At 36.4% G+C, this 23081-nt stretch overlaps 1 protein-coding gene across 49 annotated transcripts in view; it reads right to left on the minus strand.

Moving 5' to 3' along the window:
* Window positions 1-23081, minus strand: part of CLASP2 (cytoplasmic linker associated protein 2) — a 178362-nt gene that overhangs the window by 21358 nt on the left and 133923 nt on the right. For 30 of the 49 annotated variants that reach the window (XM_032861340.1, XM_032861339.1, XM_032861336.1 and 27 more), the window contains 6 exons: window positions 22578-22741; window positions 21444-21522; window positions 16981-17124; window positions 5000-5143; window positions 3681-3787; window positions 2162-2315 (listed from right to left, as the gene is read on the minus strand). In XM_032861340.1, the coding sequence (XP_032717231.1) occupies window positions 2162-2315; window positions 3681-3787; window positions 5000-5143; window positions 16981-17124; window positions 21444-21522; window positions 22578-22741 (792 nt within the window). Of the gene's footprint in view, window positions 1-2161; window positions 2316-3680; window positions 3788-4999; window positions 5144-16980; window positions 17125-21261; window positions 21313-21443; window positions 21523-22577; window positions 22742-23081 lie in introns of all 49 variants that reach the window. The other 19 variants (XM_032861326.1, XM_032861329.1, XM_032861328.1 and 16 more) reach the window with 1 other exon arrangement.

A 23081-nucleotide genomic window follows, 5' to 3' on the forward strand; every position in this document is an offset into this window, starting at 1 on the left:
TCTTGGCAGTGGGGATATACTGGTGAACAAAAGGGAGAACAAGGTCCACTTTCATGGAGTTTACACTCTAGTGGGGGTGCAGACATTTCTAACCATAACAAATGAGTAAAGTATCCAGTATGGTAGAAGGTGACTAGTGTATGGGAGGCAGTGCAGGATTAAAGGGACCATGAGCACTGTGGTGGGAGGAAGGAGGGTGCAGATTCGACAGGGTCAGAGTAAGCCCTCTGAACAAAGACTTGAAGGAAGCGAGGAAATCAGCCATGGAGCTACCTGAGGGAAGGGGCAAGACAAAGGCCCTGAGGCAAGAGCATGCCCAGAAAGTTCAAGGAATAGCAAGAAGGCCAGTGTGGCTGGAGCAGAGGAAAGTAGTAGATGAGGTCAGAGGAGTAAAAGGGGGAAAAGCCTATTGTGCAGACTTTGGATTTTACTCTGGGACCTCCTATGGAGTTATATAAATCGAGGAGTGAGAATGGATGACAGGAAGCCAATGGGCAGAGTCAAGAAGGCCAGTTAAGTGCCTATTTTAATAACCCAGGCGAGAGAATTGATGATCATGTTTCAAGCCAGAATGGCAGTGATGGGAAGTGGATGGGTTTTGGATATATTCTGAAAACCAAAGTGACAGATTTTTGACAGAGCATGGAGGATGACAGAAAGAGAGGAGACAAGGACAACTCCTTGGTCCAAGGTTTTTGGCTGAGCAACTAGTGCTGCTGTCAACTGAAACAGAAAAGAGGAGCTCTAGGGGAAAAGACAGGAACTTAAAACAAGGAGCTGGATGTAACAAATTAGTCATATAATTTACTATACTTATAGTATCTTTTAAGGTAGGCAGTAATAATCCTTATTTTCCTAATGAAAACACTGAGGATTAGAAGGGTCATGTATGATTAGTTAATAACTGCCAGGAACTGGAATTTAAACTCATTCTGCCAGAATCCATTGCTCGAGCTCCCCACATTGTATCCTACTATCTCTGAGGTAAAAAAGTCTCAAGCAGTGATTTTTATTACTAAACTGTTATTGCTACTTCATATAGCTTTTGGGGTGGGGAACCTCAAATCTGAGTGGTAAGCTGGCTTTTGGCATCCAGTTTGGTAGGGCCATCTGCCAGACAGGCATGGGGAGAAAAACAACAGCAGGAGAGCAGTTAGGAGGGCAGAGGAGGGAGCCCTTTAGGGATGTGCTGAAGCACCGCAATGTTCTACAATTCTGTAAACACTGAGGAACCAGATTCCATAGGAAATGGTGGGATGGCTTGTTTTGAGAAAAGTATTCGGCAGCAGTGTAAAAAACAGCTACTCTTTTTTTCCCTCCCCCACGCAAAACAACTACTCTTTGTATGATGGCAGAAGCAACAAACTAAACAATATTTACCAATGTCAGAAAAATGGGTTGTAACATTCTCTCTCAACTGGAGCTCTACAAATTGATGATGCAAACCTCTATCACTACACTTAGTGGAAAATAAAATCCTAAATGCATTTACTCTTATAAGACTAATGTGATCTGGCCCATATTCCATCCCCCAACTTTTTCACAACAATCCAACAACACCCCCTTTCGTCCCAGTTCCCAACTATGCAAAATTTGTTCCCATCTAAATGTCTTTGCACTTGCCACTTCTTTTATGGAATTCTTCTCTCCTAGATCTTGTATGGCTTTGTTTATTCTCAATGCAAATGCCACTGACTGAGAGAGGCCTTCCCCGACCAATGAATCTAAAATAGATTCACTTTGTGTTCTAACATAAAACTCAATAGTACTCATCTCTCTCTGAAAATTTATAAGGAACTTGAGGGCAGCAACTTTGCCTTGTAAAAATCTAAGACCTAGAACAGTGCCTGGCATGTGTAGATACTCAGTGAACACTTGGGAGAGTGACTGATCCCTTAAAAAATTACATCTGAAAAATGACAGAAAGCAAAGTTAAAAAAAAAAATTCAACAAAAATCTCTTAATGAGGGGCACCTGGGTGGCTCAGTCAGTTGAGTGTCCAATTCTTGATTTCAGCTCGGGTCATGATCTCAGGGTCATGGGACTGAGCCCCGAGTCAGTATCCTCTCTCTCTTTAAAATAAACAAACAAACAAACAAACAAATATAGTTAAAAAATCTCTTAATGGAAAAGTCTGCAATGTAAGAATATTCATACTCACGGAATCACTATCATCTTTTTTAGAATCCCTTTTCAATGGTTCATTCATATCTTCTTGACTACGGAAGCTGAAATTCTGAATTGCTTCAGTGACACCTCTAAGAGAGCTATAAATATCTTCAGAGTTCATATTTTCTGTGTCATAATCAAATGCACTATGAAAAAGACAACTAATTATTTTTGTGTAGTTTTAAAACACAAACACATTTGCGATTATGTAGGATCCCCAAAGCATAATCAGCAAAACAAAACAAAACCTGACAACTGTAAATGGTTAAGGTATATGTCCCCTTGTCCACCCACCAAGGGTAGCTTACAATGATTCTAAATGCATAGCCCTTAACATCTCGTTTATCTGTTACCTTCAAAAATGTTCTGATTAACCAGGGCCAGCAAATTACGACCCCGGAAATCTAAAAATGTTTATTTTCTTAAATAGTTGAGGGAAAAGTCAAAATAACATTTCCTAACACCTTTCCAATGAAAATCATATAGTGTCCATAAATAAAATGGTATTGGGACCAGCAGCACTTATCTATTCAGGTACCCACTACAGCTATTTTCACACTGTAACCACAGAACTGAATAGAGGTAACAAATACAGTGTGGCCCGCAAGGCTGGAAATATTTACCATATGGCCCTTTACAGAAAGTGTGCTAACTCCTGTGATTAACTTACAATTATGGAACAGCTAAAAGAGAAGATAAATGTATTTCACACAAACTTATAGGAAGGCAGAGAAGTTTTAACACCAAAACATACATGTTACTGACATTACTTCTATAATCAAATTCTAAAACTCAACTGAATCTGGAATTTAGCCATCAAATTGTCATATGTGTGTCACAAGGAATAAACAAGGCAGGTTAAGTATGCAATGTATTCTTCTTCCTCAGATGCTGATGAAGTATCCTATAACTGTAATAAATATGATGAAGCATGCTATGACATATGGCTAATAAAATCATGTTAATAACTATGTAAGTAAATATGGAATAGAATGCAAATGATTTTTTAAAAGGCCAGGAAAATATTAGTTTATTAATGAGTCAAGAACTTCATCTGAAATACAGCCAATGCTTGAACTGCATTAAGTGTGTGAAAATTTTATACAGCTTTTATTTTATATTAAGGACAAATTTCACAGTCACATTCTTTCCTGAAGACACAGACATAATGCTATTTTATATTTAGCCTTTCCTTATTTTTTCTTCTTTATTTTTATGTTTTTGTCTGTAAGTATATCTCAGAAACATAACTACTCTATTTAATGCTTCAAGCACTAATTTACAAAAGCTGTTTAAGTTTTCTTCTCACAGAAAATTTAGTTATCCGATGCATTATTTTCATTTAAAGGGTTAGTTTTGGAATAAACTTAAAATTTTTTGAATCTGCTAAGTTTCTGTATGTCAAAACCTTTCAAGTCAAGTGGAAATCAAGTGGAATTACATTATTGTCTGTTGTCTAAGAATGGGAATCAGCAAACACAAGCCATGATGGAAAATAACCCTTTTATTACCTTGGAGATAAAGTATTCTGTGATGTATTGGTAGGAGAAGTAAGAGGACTGGACCAGTTGGCTGGTGAACGTGGTGTTGGTCTTGTCAAAGGACTCCCCATGGAACCCTGATTAGGGGAGTCAAATAAATATTAACATATGACAGTTAAGTTCAACTAAAAGGCTCTTAGGGAAGTCATGCAATAAAGAAGATGAACAATGAGCGAGACATATTTGTAGGTGAGTATTCTAAATATTCATGTATTTATCTCTGCTTTCTGTAGGAAAAAACATTTTCCCCATTCAGAAACCTACCTCTAGTCTTTTTTTGTTTTCTTCACCGGTTTCCTGCTCTCAAATATTATCAACATTTTCCTTTTCATAGATTCAACAGGACTCCAAACTATTTTATTTTAATTAATTTTTAAATTAAAAAAAACTTTTTTAAAGTAGGCTCCCTAACCTATGTGGGGCTTGAACTCATGATCCTGAGATTGAGAGTTGCATGGTCTACAGACTGAGCCAGCCAGGTACTCCCCCCAAACTGATCATTTTAAATTAGCTTCCCATTGTAAGCCAATATCCTTCCTTCAACCATTATCAATATTCAAATTTTATTCCTCCTTGAGTATGCTTTATAAATGATTTTCTCAAGCATACCAAAGTAAAGTTCATCATTATTATTTTGCCTACCTTTTAAGATATAACTAAACAATCCCTCTCCTTTTAAAAGATAATCAAATTTAGTCCCAAGAAATTGTTCTCAGATTGTTTTTAACCCTCAGACTTTACCTGAAGCCCGCCATAAGTGCATCTAATTTTTCCTTTACCCATGATCAAATACCGGTTTTTTAATACTTACATTTAATTTTTTAAGCATATTATATAAATGATTCTTGCCATACAGGTACATATAACACTGTAATGTTTCATTTATCCAGACCTTACCTCTCCAAAACAAAATTCTGTATTCAAGCAACTAGGGACCCATAAACCTGTGAACAGGTTTGTGAACACAACTTTTAAAGCCCTACCTTCTTCAGATCTTATTTGTTAACCAAGTCGTCCCTTCTAGTCCTCAAGTAAGGACTGGTTCGCTTTCCCTGTTCATACCCTGGCCACCATTCACCAGCAACCTAATGTATATCAAATTATAACATACATATGACAAGCCCAAGGACTATATTCTTTCCAGAACAGTATTTAATACTGCATAGGAGATGTTGCCTAATACAGATGCAAAAATTATATACTAGGATCAGAAGTTTACTTCACGTAAAAAAGCAATTGCTATGAAACCATCACACCACGTAATAGTCAAGAAAATAACTGAAAGATACCTGGGTTCCATTGCCAGTGTTTCGTAGGTGATTATGAAGAAGCTTTGTAGCACCATCCTGAAAAGTTTTTGGTAAAGCTCCTAATAACATTGTAAACTCTGGGGTATTGAGTTCAAATAAAGAAATCAGCACTGACTGTGCTGCCTAGAAAACAAAGACATAAAACAAGTAAAGAAGTATATTTTGGTTACTCAAAGGAGACAATTTTCTTCACTCAACATTTCTGTTCAATAGCACAAGGCCATCGTTCCCACAGAAAAAGAGGTTCTTACACATTTTCAAAATTCTTTGTTGGGAGAGTAAGAAAATAATTGGCCAAGGGAATATTAAAAATGTTACAGGGACGCCTGGGTGGCTTAGTTGTTTGGACGACTGCCTTCGGCTCAGGTCATGATCCCCGAGTCCCGGGATCGAGTCCCGCATCGGGCTCCCAGCTCCATGGGGAGTCTGCTTCTCCCTCTGACCTTCTCCTTGCTCATGCTCTCTCTCACTGTCTCTCTCTCAAATAAATAAATAAATAAATAAAATAAATAATAAAAAAAAAATCTTTAAAAAAAAAAGTTACAAATATAATCTAGCACTCAATGGCAAAAGTTAAACAGTTTCTGGGAGTTATTCTACCAATATATACTACTTTTTCATTTTTCCTCATAAGTGATTACAAGAAGAAAGATGGACGGAAATACACCAATACAGGTGTCCTACACTTTTCCAAAAGTTCACATTATACCACTTTGCTTTTATGAAAGACTTACAACAGTACTTGCCTTCCCTAACCAAAAGAAAAACAAAAGATCTTCACCTTTACATTAAGGCAAAAAGCAAAAATAGTATTCAGCATTTGTTTTGCAGTGAACCGTTATAAAGGCAGCACACACGCTGAGTAGTGAGAATGGTACCACCAAGCTCCTTCCCCAGGAACTAAACTCAGCATCAAGTCACCATAGCGCATAGCATTGCTGAGCTGTGTATATAAGCATCTGTGCTTTAATTTATTTTGTGCTTCTGTTAGCAAGATGTATCCTAAGGTATCAGAAAGGCAAAAAAGATGCTATTTTTGGGTCTGGGAAGACTTACAAGTTTTTCCATATAAATTAATGGAATTGTTTCCTTGCTTTATACCATTCTGGCATATGAAAGGTTTCACAGGAACATTCTATTTTCAGATAGTGGGGGAAACCTATATATTCCCCTAAGCTATAAAAAGTCCACTCAGAGCAACTTAATGCTTTATTATTGATTTTTAGATAAATGGAAAATAATGTTTTGGTGGAAATGTGAACAAAACAATGAAGTCAGTCCTCTCAAACCCTGCAGCTCCTTTACAGACAAAAATATTGTGATTTGCTTCCTCAGATCAGTTAAGAAAACTGAGAAATTTACTTCCTCCTTTTAATGTAATCAACAGAGCTACTGAAAGTCAAACTTTGAAATTCAGATTACCATAGAAACTTCACTGAGAAGAGGAAAAAACCCAAATAGTTCACAATCATGACTCAGATGAAAATACGTCCATCTTGTCCTGGACCTTTTCAGACCCCATTCTATGAAAACCTAAATGTTCTATGTTTATGATATCTGAATATAAAACGCGAGGAGAATGGTTAAATTATGTTACAGTGGAACAATGGCACACTATACAACACGGCCTTGAATGATAGAACTCTATACATGAAGAAATCGGGAGAGGGTTATCATATACTGCTGAAGGAAAAATATAATGAACAATAAAAAATAATAAAAATATAACAAAACAGCAGCTATAATATAAGCCCAATATACATTGTGTGGGTATGTCCTCGAACACGTTAATTGTACTTAAATAAAACTATTTCTATTTTAGGGGTGCCTGGGTGGCTCAGTCAGTTAAGTGTCTCACTTGTGGTTTGGGTCCAGGTCATGACCTCAGTATTATGAGACAGAGCCCTTTGTCAGGCTTCACACTCAATGGGGAGTTTGCCTGAAATTCTCTGCCCCCCTCTCTCTCTGTTTCTCCCTCTGCCCCAACTCCCCCTTGCACATGTATCCTCTCTCTGAAATAAAATCTTAAAAAAACCAAACCTACTCGTATTTTGAAAACAACTTTATTGATCTTTTTTGGAACACTGAAACTACCTCAAGATACTCTGAGCAAAGGAATTAATGATTGTTAAGGTACACTTTATCCCATCTAGGCTTTATTTTTGTATGCAGACTCAGTTTTCTTTCCCTCCAGAGGTAGAGAGCCTAACTGTTCCAAAACCATTTACCAATGAGTATATTCTTTCCTCATGAGGTGACACCCTTCTCATGAATTAACTTCCCATATAAACCAAACTGTTTCTGATCCTCTGACCCTCCTATGTGTTCTACTGATTTGTCTATTTCTGCATTAAATAATATGGGTTTAAGCTGTATGATTTAAAATGCAGTATTTTTAGTCTATTTTGATAAAGTCCTTCATTTTTGTTATGCTTTACTGTCACATTTGCTTTACTACATCCATTTTTACTTATTCATTTATTTACTTATTTCACAATATAAATCAGCTCTTCATTAGAATACTGTATTCCATTTCTTTTTTCTTAAGCTTTTAATTCCAGTTAAGATACAGTGTCAGTGTTATTAGTTTCAGGTATATAATACAGTAATTCGACAATTCCATATATCACCTGGTGTTCATCAAAGTGCACCTTAATCCCCATCAACTATTTAACCCATCCCCGCACCCATCTCCCTTCTGATAACCTTCAATTAGTTTTTTCTCTTTTAAAGGTTTTATTTAATTTTTAAAAAAGATTTAATTTATTTATTTGTCAGAGAGAGAAAGAAGAAGAGAGAGAGCAAGCGCACAAGTAGGCAGAGTGGCAGGCAGAGGCAGAGAGAGAAGCAGGTTCCCTGCCGAGCAAGGAGCCTGATGCAGGACTCGATGCTAGGACCCTAGGTTCATGACCTGAGCCGAAGGCAGCAGCTTAACTGACTGACCGGTGACTGAGCCACACAGGTGTCCCTAAAGGTTTTATTTTTTTAAGTAATCTCTACACTCAATGTGGGGCTTGAATTTACAATCCCAAGATCAAGAGTTAACATGCTCTACTGACTGAACCAGCCAGATGCCCCTCTTTTCTCTCGTTTTTTCCCCTTTGTTTTGTTCCTTAAATCCCACATATGAGTGAAATCACACAGTATTTCTTTCTCTGACTTATTTTGCTTAGCATTATACTCTCTAGCTCCATCCATGTTGTTGTAAATGGCAAGATTCCATTCTTTTTTTATGGCTGGATAATATTCCTTATATATACAGACATCTTTATCCATTCATCAACTCATGGACACTTGGGCAGCTTCCATAATTTGACTATTGTAAATAATGCTGCTATAAACATAGGGGTGCATATATCCTTCTGAATTAGTGTTCTTGTGTTTTTTGGATATATATCCAATATTCCAATTCCTGGATCACAAGGTAGTACTGCTTTCAATTTTTTGAGGAACTTCCATACAGTGGCTGCACCAATTTACATTCCCACCAACAGGGCAAGAGGGCTCCTTTTTCTCCACAGCCTCATCAATACTTGCTTCCTGTTTTGTTGATTTTAGCCACTTTGACAAGTTGAGGTGATATTTCGTAGTTCTGATTTGCATTTTCCTGATGATGAGTGAAGCTGAGCATTTTTCATGTGTCTGTTGGCCATGTGTATGTCTTCTTTGGAGAAATGTCTGTTCATGCCTCTTGCCCATTTTTAAACTGGACTGTTTTTTTGGGTACTGAGTTGTATAAGTTCTTTATATATTTTGGAAGTTTGTAGCAACTCTGCTGAGCAAGAACAGCATTTACCCACTTCATGTCTCTGTGTCATATTTCAAACTTTTTCATCATTATATTTGTATGGTGATCTGTGATCAATGATCTCTGATGTTACTACTCTAATTGTTTTGGGGTACCACGAATCATGTTCATATGAGATGGCGAACATAATCATTAAATGTTGTTTGTGTTCTGACTGTCCCATTGACCAGCCATCCTATCTCTTTCCCTTTCCTTGGGACTCCCTGTTCCCTAAGACACAACCATATTGATTGAAATGAGGCCAATTAATGGTTCTACAATGGTCTTTAAGTGTTCAAGTGAGAGAAAGAGCTGTGTGTCTCTCAAATTAAATCAAAAGCTAGGCCTCTTGTGACAAACAGCCAACTTGTGACTGCGAAGGAAAGGTTCTTGAAAGAAATTAAAAGTGCTATTCCAGTGAACACAGAGATGACAAGAAAACAACGCAGCTTTATTGATGATATATAGACAGAGTTTTAGTGGTCTGGATAAAAGATCAAAGTGGCTACAACACTCTCTGAAGCCAGAGCATTGTCCAGAGCAAGACCCTAACTCTCCTCAGTTCTGTGAAGGCTGAGATTGGTGAGGAAGCTGTGAATGTTTGAAACCAGAAGTTGGTTCATGAAGTTTAAGGAAAGAAGCCCCCTCCATAACATAAAAGTGCATGGTGGAGCAGCAAAGTGCTGGTACAGAAGTTCCAATAAATCATTCAGAAGATCTAGCTAGGATGATGCATGAAGGTAACTACACTAAACAACAGATTTTCAATGTAGACAGAACAACTTTGTATCAGGAATAAGATGCCATATAGGACTTTGACAGCTAGAGAGGAGAGGTCAATGCCTGGCGTCAAACGACAAGGTGACTCTCTTGTTATGGGATAATGAAGCCTGTTGACTTCAAGGTGAAGCCACTGCTTCACTTACCATTGTGAAAATCCTAAGGCCCTTCAGAATTATGCTAAATCTACTCTCCTGTTGCTCCATAAATGGAACAACAAAGCCTGGGAGAGAGCACATGTATTTTCAACATGGTTTCCTGAATACTTTAAACCACTGCTGAAACCTACTGCTAAGGAAAAAAAGATTCCTTTCAAAATACTACTGTTCATTGACAATGTGCCTTGGTCACCCAAGAGATGTACGATGAGAGTTACTGTTGTCTTCACCCCTAACACAGTATCCATTTTGCAGCCCATGAATCGTGGAGTAATTTTGACTTTGAAGACTTACAACTTAAATACATTTCGTAAAGCTATAGTTGCCATAGATAGTAATTCCTGTGATGGATCTGGGCAAAGTAAATTGAAGATCTTCTGAAAAAGGATTTGCCATTCTAGATGTCATTAACAACATTTGTGATTCCTGGGAAGAGATCAAAGTATCAACATTAACAGGAATTTGGAAAAAGTTGATTCCAACCTTCATGGATGACTTTGAAGGGTTCAAGACTTCAGTGGAGAGCATAACTGCAGATATGGTAGAATTAGCAAGAGAACTAGAAGTGAAGCCTAAAGATGTGACTGAACTGCTGCTATTTCATGACAAAACTGGAAGAGATAAGAAGTTGCTTCTTATGGAAGAACAAAGAAAGTGTTATTTGAGATGGAATCTATTCCTGATGAATAGGTTGTTGAAATAACAAAGAATTTAGAATATTACATAGGTTAGTTGGTAAAGCAGCTGCAGGTCTGAGAGGACTGACTAATTTTGAAAGAAATTTTGAAAGAAATGCTATTAAACAGCATTTCATACTACAGAGAAACCGTAGAAGAGTTGATAGATGCAGAAAACTTCATTTTCCCCTTATTTTTTAAAAAATGAATTCTGAATGACTTTTATTTTGATTTGGAATTAGTTATTTAAAAACAATTTTAGGGGCACCTAGGTAGCTCAGTGGGTTAAAGCCTCTGCCTTCAGCTCAGGTCATGATCCCAGGATCCTGGGATTGAGCCCCTTGTTGGGCTTTCTGCTCAGCAGGGCGCCTGCTTCCTCCTCTCTCTCTCTGCCTGCCTCTCTGCCTACTCATGATCTCTGTCAAATAAATCATAAACAAAATCTTAAAAAAAAGTTTTTAAAAACTTGAGTACAGTTGACAATGTCCCATAGGGTTCAAGTGTACATGATGATTTAACCTCTATGTTACGCTATGCCCACCATGAGTGTAACTACGACGTGTCACCATACATCATTACAATATCACTGATTATATTTCCTATGCTGTGCTTATTATAACCATGACTTATTCATTCCATAACTGAAAGCCTGTATTTTCCATTCTCCTTTATCCATTTTCCCCATCCCCCACCCTGTTTCCTCTGGCAATCATCAGTTTGTTTTCCATATTTATAGTCTGATCTCGCTTTTTATTCTTTTTTTTTTTTGGTTTCCACTTAAGTGAAATCACATGGTATTTGTTTTTTTCAATCTGACTTATCTCACTTAGCATAATATCCTTCAAGCCCACCCAGGCTGTTGCAAACGACAAGATCTCATCCTTTTTTCTGGCTGCTAAGAGTCCACTGTATATGAATACCTAATCTTCTTTATCCATTCATCTATCAATGGACAGTTGAATTGCTTCCACATCTTGGCTACTGTGAATAATGCTGCAAATAATGCTGCAATAAACACAGGGGTGCAAATTATCTTTTCAAATTAGCGTTTTCATCTTCTTTGGGTAATATCTAGTCCTGTCTATGGTATTTCTATTTCTGTTTGAGAAAGCTCCATACTGTTTTCCACCACTGCTGCTTTCTTTCAAATAACTGCCACAGCCACCCCAACATTTGGCAACCACCACCCTGATCAGTAAACATTGAGACGAGACCCGCTACCTGCCAAAAATTAGAACTCTGAATTCTTAGATGATGGTTAGCATTTTTTGGCAGTGTTTTTAAATTAAGGTATGTACATCTTTTTGGACATAATTGCACACTTAACAGACCACAGCATAGTGCAAAGGTAACTTTTATATACACTGGGAAATGAAAATATTCATATCACTTGGCTTTACTGCTGTGGTCTGGAACACAATCTGCAATACGTCTGAGGTATGCCCATACTAGGTTTTGAAATCAGGAAGTGTGAAGTCCTCCTACTTTGTACTTTTTCAAGATTGCTTTGGCTATAATGGAACCCTTGCAATTCCATAGAATTTTGGAATCAGCTTGTAAATTTCAACAAATTTCTTGTAAGTTTCTACAAATTTCTGGGATTTCACAAATTTCTACAAATTTCACCTGCGGATCACTTTGGGCAGTATTGCCATCTTATTAAGCCTTCCCATCCATGAACATGGAATGTTTTTCAGTTTATTTAAATTATTAATTTCTTTCAAAACTATTTGGTAGTGTCTATATAAATTTTGCATTTCTTTTGTCAAGTGTATTCTTATGGATTTTAATCTTTTTGATGTTATTATAAATGTAAATGAAATTCTTTCCCTAATTTCATTTTCGGATTGCTCACTGAAAAGTTTTAAAAATATAACTGATTTCTGCATACTGTTTTATATCCTGCAAACTTGATGAACTTACTAGTTCTAATAGTTTTTTAGTGATTCCTTAGCATTTTCTCTATACAAGATCGTATCATTTGCAAATGGAAAGAGTTTTATTACTAATTTTACAATCTAGATGCGTTTTCTTTCTTATTTTTCCCTAACTGTCCTGGCTAGAATCCCCAGTTGAATAGATATAGAAATTGTTGACGTGTACATTTTTAGCCATGCCAGTATAGCACACTTAGACCAGAGTACAGTGTAATGCAGAGTATATACTGAATTACATAGTGTATGCTGAACAGAAATAGTGAAAGCAGACATAGTTGTCTTGCTAACTTTGAGGAAGCATCCAGTCTTTCACCATTAAGTATGAGTTTAACTGTGGATATCTACAGATGTCTAGATATCTACTGGCCTGAGAAAGTTCCTTCCATTGTTAGTTTTCATGTATTTATTTTTTGTTAAATCACAAAAGGATGTTATGATTTTGCCAGATGCCTTTTCTTCTAAGATTTTATCTTTAATCTCTACACCCAATATGGGGCTCGAACTTACAATCCTGAGATGGAGAGTCCTATGCTCCACTGACTGAGCCAGGTAGGAGCACCATTAGGTGCCTTTTCTATTGATACAATCATGTGTTTGTCTTTTGGTTGATAATGGTGTATTACTTTAATAGACTTTCAGATGTTAATTTAACCCTGCCTTCCTGGGATAAATCTCATTTACTTGGTCATGGTGTATAATTCTCTTTTTATGCTGATTTAGTTTTCTAATATTTTGTCGAGGATTAAATTGCATCCATATTCGTGAAAGATACCACTCTGTAGTTTGTGTGTGTGTGTGTGCACACGCGTGTGGTGTCTTTACCTGGTTTTGGAATCAAGGTACTACTGCCCTCACACAATGAGTTAGAAAGTGTTCCTTCTGTTTTTTTGGAAGAGTTTCTAAAGAACTGGTAGTAATTTGTTTGGTGGAATTTGCCATGGAAGCCATCTGAGCCTGGCTTCTCTTCATGGGTACTTTTTTGATTACTAAGTGAATCTCTTTACTTGTTCTCTTAAAATGTCTATCTCTTTCTGAGTCAGTTTCGGTAGTCTACATCTTTCTAGGGATTTGTTCATTTCATCTAAACCACTGACATATAAGTATTCATAGTATTCCTTTAGAGTTCTTTTGATTTCTGTAAGGTTGTTCATATTCCTTCTTTCATTTCTAATTCTGGTAATTTTAGTCTCTTTTCTTCTTGGTCAATCTAATTAAAAGTTTGCCAGTTTTGTTGATCTTTCAAAAAACCAGCTTTCAGTTTCACTGATTATTTTGTTTTATTGATTTGTGCTTTAATCTTTTTTTTCTAAGTAGGCTCCTAAGATCATGAGTCTCATGCTCTACCAACTGAGCCAGGCACCCCAATTTGTGCTTTAGTCTTGTCTTTCTGTTTACTTTAGGGTTAGTTTGATCTTCTTTTTCCAGTGTCATAAGATAGTGGTTAAGGTTACGAATTTGAGATCTTTCTCCTTTATTATTATAGCATCAACTCTTATAAATTTCACTCTAAGCACTGTTTTAGCTGCATCCTATAAATTCTGGTATGTCATGTCTTCATTTTCATTCACCTCATTGTATTCTCTAATTTCCCTTTAGATTTCTTCTTCAATCCACTGGTGATTTAGGAATAAGTTGTTTAGTTTCCATGTATTTATAAGCCCCCCATCCCCCACAAATTTCCCTGTTATTAACTTCTAATTTCATTCCATTTTGGGCAGAGAACATACTTTGTATTATTTTTATTCTTTTAAGAAAATAACTATTGAGGTTTATTTCATCGCCTAGGCTTATTTCATCACCTAGCATATGGTCTTATCCTGGAGACTGTTCCATATACACTTGAAAAGAATATATATATTCTGCTTCTGTTGGGTAAAGTGTTCACCATTAGAAATAAAGGTCACAAAATATATATTCTGTGTCTTCTTTACAGCATATATCAAAGAAAATGATTCACAAAGGAAGAGAGTAAACAGAGCTACATATAGGGTGAAAAAGTAAAGGGTGAAGAGAAGTCTTAGGAAGACGACGAAGAGAACAGAAGGTCTAGAAAGGAGCTCCTCATGAAATAAATAAGTCACAGGTTTTTGAGCACAAGGAAAATGTTACCCATAAGCATGTTACAGAGATATTGAAAATATGAACTGTTAAACAACATTAAAAAAAAAAAAACAGGGAAATGGAAAACAAGGTAAATTATTTTCACCATGACAAAGCTTAAGAAAGGAGAAACCATTTGTTGTAGGAGTGAACACTTCCACGGTCAAAAGGTAAATCTTTTATATTGATTAACAATGGTTGATTCCTAAGTATTCTGAAGATAATGGGGAAAGATTTAGGAAAGGATGTGGGAATGGTATGGGTAAAGCTAAGTTTTTTTGTTGTTGTTAAAGATTTTATTTATTTGTCAGAGAGAGAGAGAGAGAGAGAGAGCGCGCGCGCACAAGCAGGGGGGGTGGCAGGCAGAGGGAGAAGCAGGCTCCCCACTGAGTAAGGAGCCCGATGTGGGACCTGGGAGGCAGATGATCAACCATCTCAGCCACCCAGGTGTCCCCAAAGCTAAGTTCTTATGTACAAAGATAGATAGAAAGCTACATAATGGCTAAATATGTACAAAGATAGATAGAAAGCTACATAATGGCTAAATTTATCAATAGATCAACAGATAATACCTAAAATGAGATCAGGTAATATTGTAAACTCTTATTTGAAATACAATGGTACCTGCAAGGGGAAAGATTTGGACTATAGTTGACCCTTGAACAAGCACCAACCTCCCGCACAGTCGAATCTCTGCATTTTTTTTTATAATTTGACTCCCCCGAAACTGAATTACTAATAGTCTACTGTTGACAGAAGTCTTAGTGGTAATATAGACAGCAGATCAACATATCTTTCGTGTGCTCTATGTATTATATACTGTATTCTTACAATAAACTAAAGATGCTATTAAGAAGATCCTAAGGAAAATATATTTATAGTATACTATAAAAAATATCTGCATGTAAGTAGACCACCATGGTTTAAATCTGTGTTGTTCAATGGTCAACGTATTTTTTTATTTCATTTTTTTTTGTTGATTATGTTCAGTATACTCTTTAATCATCTTCCCTTTTCCCCCCATCCCCTCATCCACTTCCCCTCTGGTAACCACCAGTTTGTTTTCTATAATTAAAAGTCTGTTTCCTGGTTTGTCTCTTTTTTCTCCTTTGTTTCTTAAATTCCACATGAGTGAGATCATATAGTATTTGTCTTTTCCTGACTACTGTGCTTAGTATTATACTGTCTAGCTCTATCCATGTTGTTCATATGGCAAGACTTCATTCTTGTTTATGGCTGAATAACATTCCATTATATATTTATATATATGTGTATATATGTGTGTGAATATATAGCACCTCTTTTTTATCCATTCCTCTATCAGTGGACACTTGGTCTGCTTCCATAGTCTGACTATTATAAATAATGCTGCTATAAACATAGGGGTGCATGTATCCTTTTGAGTTAGTGTTTTTGTATTTTTTGGGTACATACCCAATACTGCAATTCCTGGATCATAGGGTACTTCTATTTTTAAATTTCTGAGAAACCTCCATACTGTTTTTCACAGTGGCTGCACCAATTTGGATTCCCACCAACTATGCAAGAGGGTTCCCTTTTCTCCACATCCATCCCAACACTTGTGATCTGTGTTTTTGACTTTAGACGTTCTGATAGCTGTGAGGTGATAACTCATTGTGGTTTTAATTTGCATTTCCCTGATGATGAGTGATGTGAAGCATCTTTTCATATGTCTGTTGGCCATCTGTATATCTTCTTTGGAGAAATGTCTGTTCATGTCTTCTGCCCATTTTAGTTGGATTATTTTTTTTGGAGGTTGAGACATAAATTCTCTAACTATTTTGGTTACTAACAAGGGTTGACTATATTTTGAATGGTTACAAGATTAGAGCTTGGGAGGATTGTGGCAAGGACAGTTAATATTTATTTATTTATTTATTTTGGTGGCGGGGGGAGGAAGGGAGAGGGAGAGAGAGAGAGAATCTTAAGCAGGCTCCACACCCAGCACAGAGCCCAAAGTAGGGCTCAATCTCACAATCCTGAAATCATGACCTGAGCTGAAATCAAGAGCTGGATGCTTAACCAACTGAGCCACCCAGGTGCCCCAGGACAGTTATTTTTAGGTTTATTAAAAAAAAAAAAAAGGAAGAAAGAAAAGAAAAAGAGGTATTTATTTTAGAGATAGAGGGAGAAAGCACGCATGCGAGTGGAAAGGAGCGGCAGAGGGACAGAATCTTCAAGCAGACTCTCTGCTGAGCAGGGAGCTGACTCAGGGCTTGATCTCATGACCAATGATATCACAACAAACACTGAAACCAAGAGTCAGATGCTTAACCATACAGGTGCCCCAAGACAGTCTTTTTTCTATTATACTCATATTAATTGGATAAAATTTAAAATAATTTAAAAGAGAACATTAAAAATAAAAGTCTTCATGTCACCAAGAAAATAACTTAATACTAACTGGTAATGTCCTGAAATATTAATTTCCTTCATTGGCAATCCAAAACAACTGACTTGCTTTTCTAATTTACCTTCTAAACCTTAAATTAAAACATACCTTCCGAACATCAGAACTTTTGGGTTCTGTTGTCCAAGTGATAACCCGAGATACTGCCAGGCGAGTTTCACTGGAATTTATAAAATCTCCTGGATCCATTTGTTTGGCCAGAGTTTCTATGTATTTAAGGATAGCAACCTTTACCTACAGAGGTAAGCAAAATGAGAGGACAGTCAGATGATCACTGAGGGATACAAATAATACTTCAGCAACAATCAGGTGATTATTTTTTTGACCAATACTTGAAACACCATCAACAACAAAAAAGAAATTATATAACCACTTACGTATCTGAGATACAAATACATGGTAATGTGGATTTTTGTTTTCACATATAGCAGAACTTTTAAGTCCCAGGTGTTTCATTTCCTGTGGCTGAACAACAGCTGAAGACTCTTCTTTTTTTTTTTTTTTTAAGATTTTATTTATTTATTTGACAGACAGAGATCACAAGTAGGCAGAGAGGCAGGCAGAGAGAGAGGAGGAAGCAGGCTCCCTGCTGAACAGAGAGCCCGATGCGGGGCTCGATCCCAGGTCCCTGGGATCATGACCTGAGCCGAAGGCAGAGGCTTTAACCCACTGAGCCACCCAGGCGCCCCTGAAGACTCTTCTTGATAAAATTAGACCCTCTTCCTTGAGCCTGCCTTCAGAGCTTATAGCTAACTCTTGTCTAGATTTCCCTGGGAGTCAGCCTTTATAAATTAAGTATAATTTGGCTTTTGGAGAAATGAACCAAAAGTATACTGGAAATAAGGTATCATAAACCAAGTAAGTAATTGAGGTGGGCAATACAGGTTTCCCCCCAAACATAACAGTAACATTCACCAAACATCATGTACCTTAATAGGTCCATCAACTGCCAGAATTACTACCTTTCAAAAGAAGTGTCACAAAAAAGTTTTACAGAAGTACCACTGGAGAAAATACAACACTTATTTGTAATTCCTGATGCTTGGGTACATGGTAGATAGATGTGTGGTCAAATGTAGGCTTCAAAATCAGCAGGAGGTGGGGCAAACACACATGCTTCTTCCTTATGGTCAGACTTTGTTATCCTTAGAGTAAGCACTGCTAAATTATCACCTTTCTCTCAGGTATGTTGGAGCAGAAAAACAGGGTGAGAACAACTGTCACATCCTCTAACATTCTAGGATTTGTAAATAATGGTTCTAAAGGACTTTGCTAGTGCAGTCTGGAAATGGCACCTAGCATAGTGTACAGTCCTTGGATACAGCAGATGCTGAACATGTATTAAATACTGATTTGCTGACTTGGAAGGTTTACGTGTATGATTAAAACAGCAACTTTGAAAAAACATTGCCAAAGATTAAGGTAACAATGATCCTTCTTCTCTTGTTATTGATCTTAAGATGCCACTTGTCTCACTCAACCCAAATAAAGTCCTTGAGAAGTACTGCGCTAAATCAATATATAGGAAGTGAAGTGTTAAAAATAAGGTTCTGACTCTTGTACATTTCCCCACTTCTGACTCCTGTTTATAAAAGAAAAAGGGGGTGCCTGGGCCCGGGTTCCTCAGTCGGGTAAGTGTCCGACTCTTGGTTTTGGCTTAGGTTGTGGTCTTGGGACCGTGTGATTGAGCTCTGTGATTAGCAGGGAGTCTGCTTCTCTCCTTTCTCTCTCTTTCCCTCTCCCCCCTCTCTTGGGCATGCTCTTTCTCTCTAAAAGAAATAAATCTTTAAAAACTTTTTTTAAAAGAAAAAAGTGATCAGATTACATTCATTTCAAAATGAATAAATTTTAAGAACCATAAGAGATATGTTGGGAAAAAAACTTGAGAGTTAACCTATCAGCCATCTTAGGTACCTAAGGGAAAGAGACTTAGGGTTAATTCTGCAGTAGCAGGCCTAATAAATTATGGCAGCACCTAACATTCTGGATTCTTAAAGCCATGTCACCTTCTATCACTGTGAATAACTGAAAGGTGGCAATAGTAAATCAAGGAATGAACATCAGTGTAGTTTGTTTTCAACTTGCCACCATCTATAGTTGAATATACTTACTTGTGCTATGTGAGATTTAACTAGTGCAGTGTCCTGGCAATTTACAGAGGCACATAAAGTTTTATTTATTTATTTTTAAATTCTAAAAAAATTTTTTTAAAAGATTTTATTTATTTACCTGACAGAGAGAGAGAGATCACAAGTAGGCAGAGAGGCGGGCAGAGAGAGATAGGGAAGCAGGCTTCCCACTGAGCAGAGAGCCTGATGCAGGGCTCGATCCCAGGACCCTGAGACCATGACCCAAGCCAAGGGCAGAGGCTCAACCCACCGAGCCACCCAGGGTGCCCCACACACATGAAGTTTTAAAAGGGTTTCATAGAGTAGGTGTGTTTACTATACCACTAGGCAAAATAATCATAATACATATATAACAATCATTTGAAAGTTCAGATTTAAGTAGGATATTTCATAAGTTTATATATATAATCTATAATTTTAATAACACAAATGTTCATTCTTCTTCAGAGAAGTAAAAATTACCTTGCTGCTCAAGTGTGCATAACTTTACAACATATCTGTGAAACCCAGAAAAAGAAGTCACCAAAATTATTTTTTAAAATATTACTTACTCAAAATCACTCTGTACTGCCATTTCCCCCATTCTATTGCTTCTTTTCTGATATTTAACCACATGACTGTGGGAGATAAAATTTTGTATAAAATTTTCTTTTATCTGCAAGATCCATCATTTTTTCAATAAAAAACTTTATAGATCTCACACTCAAGCTGTTCGTGTTTTTCTATAACCTGTTCAGAACAGATTTTTAATCTTAATCTGTAACCAATCTGAAAGTTATTTATTTTTGGCATAGGTATGGCTTCAATTTAACTTTTCCTTGTTATTCTAAAATATTAACTTAGGAGTTGACGAGTGATTTTCCCCTATAGCTTTGCTTTGTGTGTATGCTAATATAAAATGTAATGCATGTATATATAAAAGCCATATAAATATACGGCTCATATAAATATATGGCTTTCAGAGAAACAGTCTGTAATTCCAGTCTCCATTTTCCAACAGGAAAACTAATTTTAATTTGCCTGTTTCCCACTATCTTTTTCTCTAGGCATTTGACAACATTATTCTCTCCCTGAACCCATCATCTTTATTTCTTAAGTGAGTGGTTTGGACCTCCCTTTCCACTAGCCCATGAAATAGCTCTATGCACATTTTCAATAGCACTTGAAACCTACCTACCCCTGGTACCTAAATCATAGCCCTTATTATAGTTTATTGTGCATTATAATAAAAAAATATAAATTTTATATTCCTAGGATTGCCTTGCACAATGGGTAGGACAAAGAACGAGTTCAAAACATTTATCAGTAAAATCAAGTAAATGATTCTCCTTCTGTAGGTCACATTTTAAAATCAAAATAAATGGAATCCCTTTCACAAAGCGGCTCTAAGAAATTAACGTTATGTTGAGTAACTCAACCCTGTAAGAAATTGTGATTTTTAAGGCAAAATCATATTCAGAAACTTAAAGGAAAATCAGTCATGGGCAATAATGCTTGTAGAAATAGATTTCGTGCAGAAGAGAGCAGAAAAATGTAAGGCTTGTAAATGCACATATGCTTGTTATTTCCCTGACTTTAATCTCACTTAATAAAACTCACGAAGAAAACATCTTTAGTAAAGAATTCATGGGCTTTTACGTATAATTTTTTTTCTTCTATGTCAAACGTACTAATTATTTTAAGTCACAAATTGGAATCCATCTCATTTTCACATAAATTAATTTTAAAAAGTATGCTAATAATAATTGAGAAAGTTAATCCTGATTCTAAATTTTATGCACACACTAGAAATATCACATTGTAAAAAGAAAAGTTACTATTTCAGTTAAGGAGAACTGGAAAATAGCAGGGAGATTAAACTTAAAAATTTTTGTTTACTAAAATAAATACATAGGCAAAACTGACATTTTGCCCAAAATACCGATTCAAACTTCTAAACTTAAAAAAAAAAGTATTGGGAAATCACAAACATAAAATTAGGTAAGACTTTATAGAGCAAGTCTGCATTACCAGCTTAGAGTTAGACGGCCATACTTGCACTGCTTTCTAAATGGAAATCCCCAGTAAGCTTCTCCAGAGAGTCTGGCAATTGAGTAACATTTGAGATAAAATCTGTGCATGCTTAAAGGGCTTACAGAGGTTAGTAGTTGAAACCAGATGCATACAAACATTCTCTGAAACACAGCAGAGTTTTTACAGAGAGTTAAGAAATAATGAAGATTAAAACAAAAACAAAAAAAACCTTGGAGCTCCAAAAAGAGTGAAGCTGGTCCCGAAGTGCTGGCTTGACTGTCTGAAAGTTTATAAAAACAAAATCCACTGATGGAACAGCTTTTCATTGGACAGAAATACAAATATCACATAACTTTATTAATAAAATACTTCAATTCCTTACAATGTCTTCAAAAGACTTCAATTTTTTACCTTCAAGCTTGGTGTTTGGGTCTGATCAACAGTGAATCTCATTAGAATATTAAATTGAAGATCATTTGGAAAAGATTCTCTGAAACAAGGAAAGAATAAAGCAAAACAAAAATTAATCAAGTAAACATTTAGCAAAGTAAACAGAAGATTATGCTTAATACCAAAACATAATATGCCATTCAAAGAGCACGCATGAAGTAGTATCTGTAAGTGGTATAATTATACCACTTACAGCACCTAAGTTATTCCCCGAACAATGTGAACATTTCACTCTATATCCTAGGGGGGTTAAAAAGCAACACTATAGTAAATAATGGTCTATCTTGACTCAGGTATGGATTTAAGCAAAAAAAAAAATAAATAAATAAAAAATGTGGGTGCCTGGGTGCCTCAGTTGGTTAATAGTCCAACTCTTGATTTCAACTTAGGTCATGATCAGGTTGTAAGACCGAGGCCCACATGGGGCTCCATGCTCAGCAGGGAGTCTGCCTGAAATTCTCTCTCTCCCTCTTCCTCTACCCTTCCCCACTTGCATGCTCTCTAAAATAAATGAATAAAAATATTCAAATAAAATCCCTAAAATAAATGAATAAAAAATCTTTAAAATAAAAAAGTAAGAGAAAAAATTAAGTTGAACATTATCGGAGTTATTTCCCCAGACCTAATATCTGAATTCTAGACTCACCTCAACCTAGTAAGTGGGTATTTGAAATAAGTCACTTCAACAATCTACACAAGAAAGAAATGTATCATTGGTTCAAAATCTTCTGAAAAAAGATTCTGAATATTTAAGTGTTATAATAAAACATTCTTTTAAAATTTAGGAACTATTTTTTATGTTTACATTAGACTGAATAAGATCTTCAACTCTGCTTTGAATATCCTAATTAAGATAAAATACCACCTTTGAATTACTCAACCAATGTTCATGACAGTTTTAGAAAAGAAAGGCAGTGTTCGATTTAAGGACCAATGATGTATTAGATGTATCGATGTGAAATGGGCATCATTAACAATTTTCACAGGAAGCCCATGCAGCCTAAATGAATCAGAAGGGCTCAGAAATCTAAACACAGAAACTAAACATTTCTGATTACTACCGGATAAACTTGAAGTATCTAAAGAAAACATTACCTGGTAACATCAAGGGCTTTCTGAACTTTTGCCTGAACAGACCCAAGCAAATCAGCACCCATTTTTTTTAATAGTTGCGTCAGCAGTACAAACAACCAGTCTTGAAGGTCATCTTTGTGGACTTGTATGAAATCCACTAGAGTCTCCAAAAACATGCTGAATACCTACAGTGGATAAATGGGGAAAGGAAGAGAAAAAGGAGGAAATATTGACCTCTATGATCAATTCAAAACCAAAATAGAAAGGGAATACAGGAATCAGAGACACAGCGATTGGCAGCCAAGCGGAAAAACAATCTCTCTTGCTTTTCACTGGACTCTGTGATACAAGAGTATGTTTGAACTGTTATCCAGCTTCTGCGCAGAAGTTCAACAATTAGCTATTCCATGCAGCATCACTTGGTAAAGAAACTTTGGCCACAATGGCTGGCACACCTAATGTTGTCAATGATGCCTAGTTAAACTGAAATCCATTTTATCTCAAATTTAGGGCAAGCAATTACCT

Source organism: Lontra canadensis, unplaced genomic scaffold, assembly GCF_010015895.1.
Source record: "Lontra canadensis isolate GAN:19392208 unplaced genomic scaffold, GSC_riverotter_1.0 scaffold20, whole genome shotgun sequence".
In the NCBI taxonomy this organism is placed as follows: Eukaryota; Metazoa; Chordata; class Mammalia; order Carnivora; family Mustelidae; genus Lontra; species Lontra canadensis.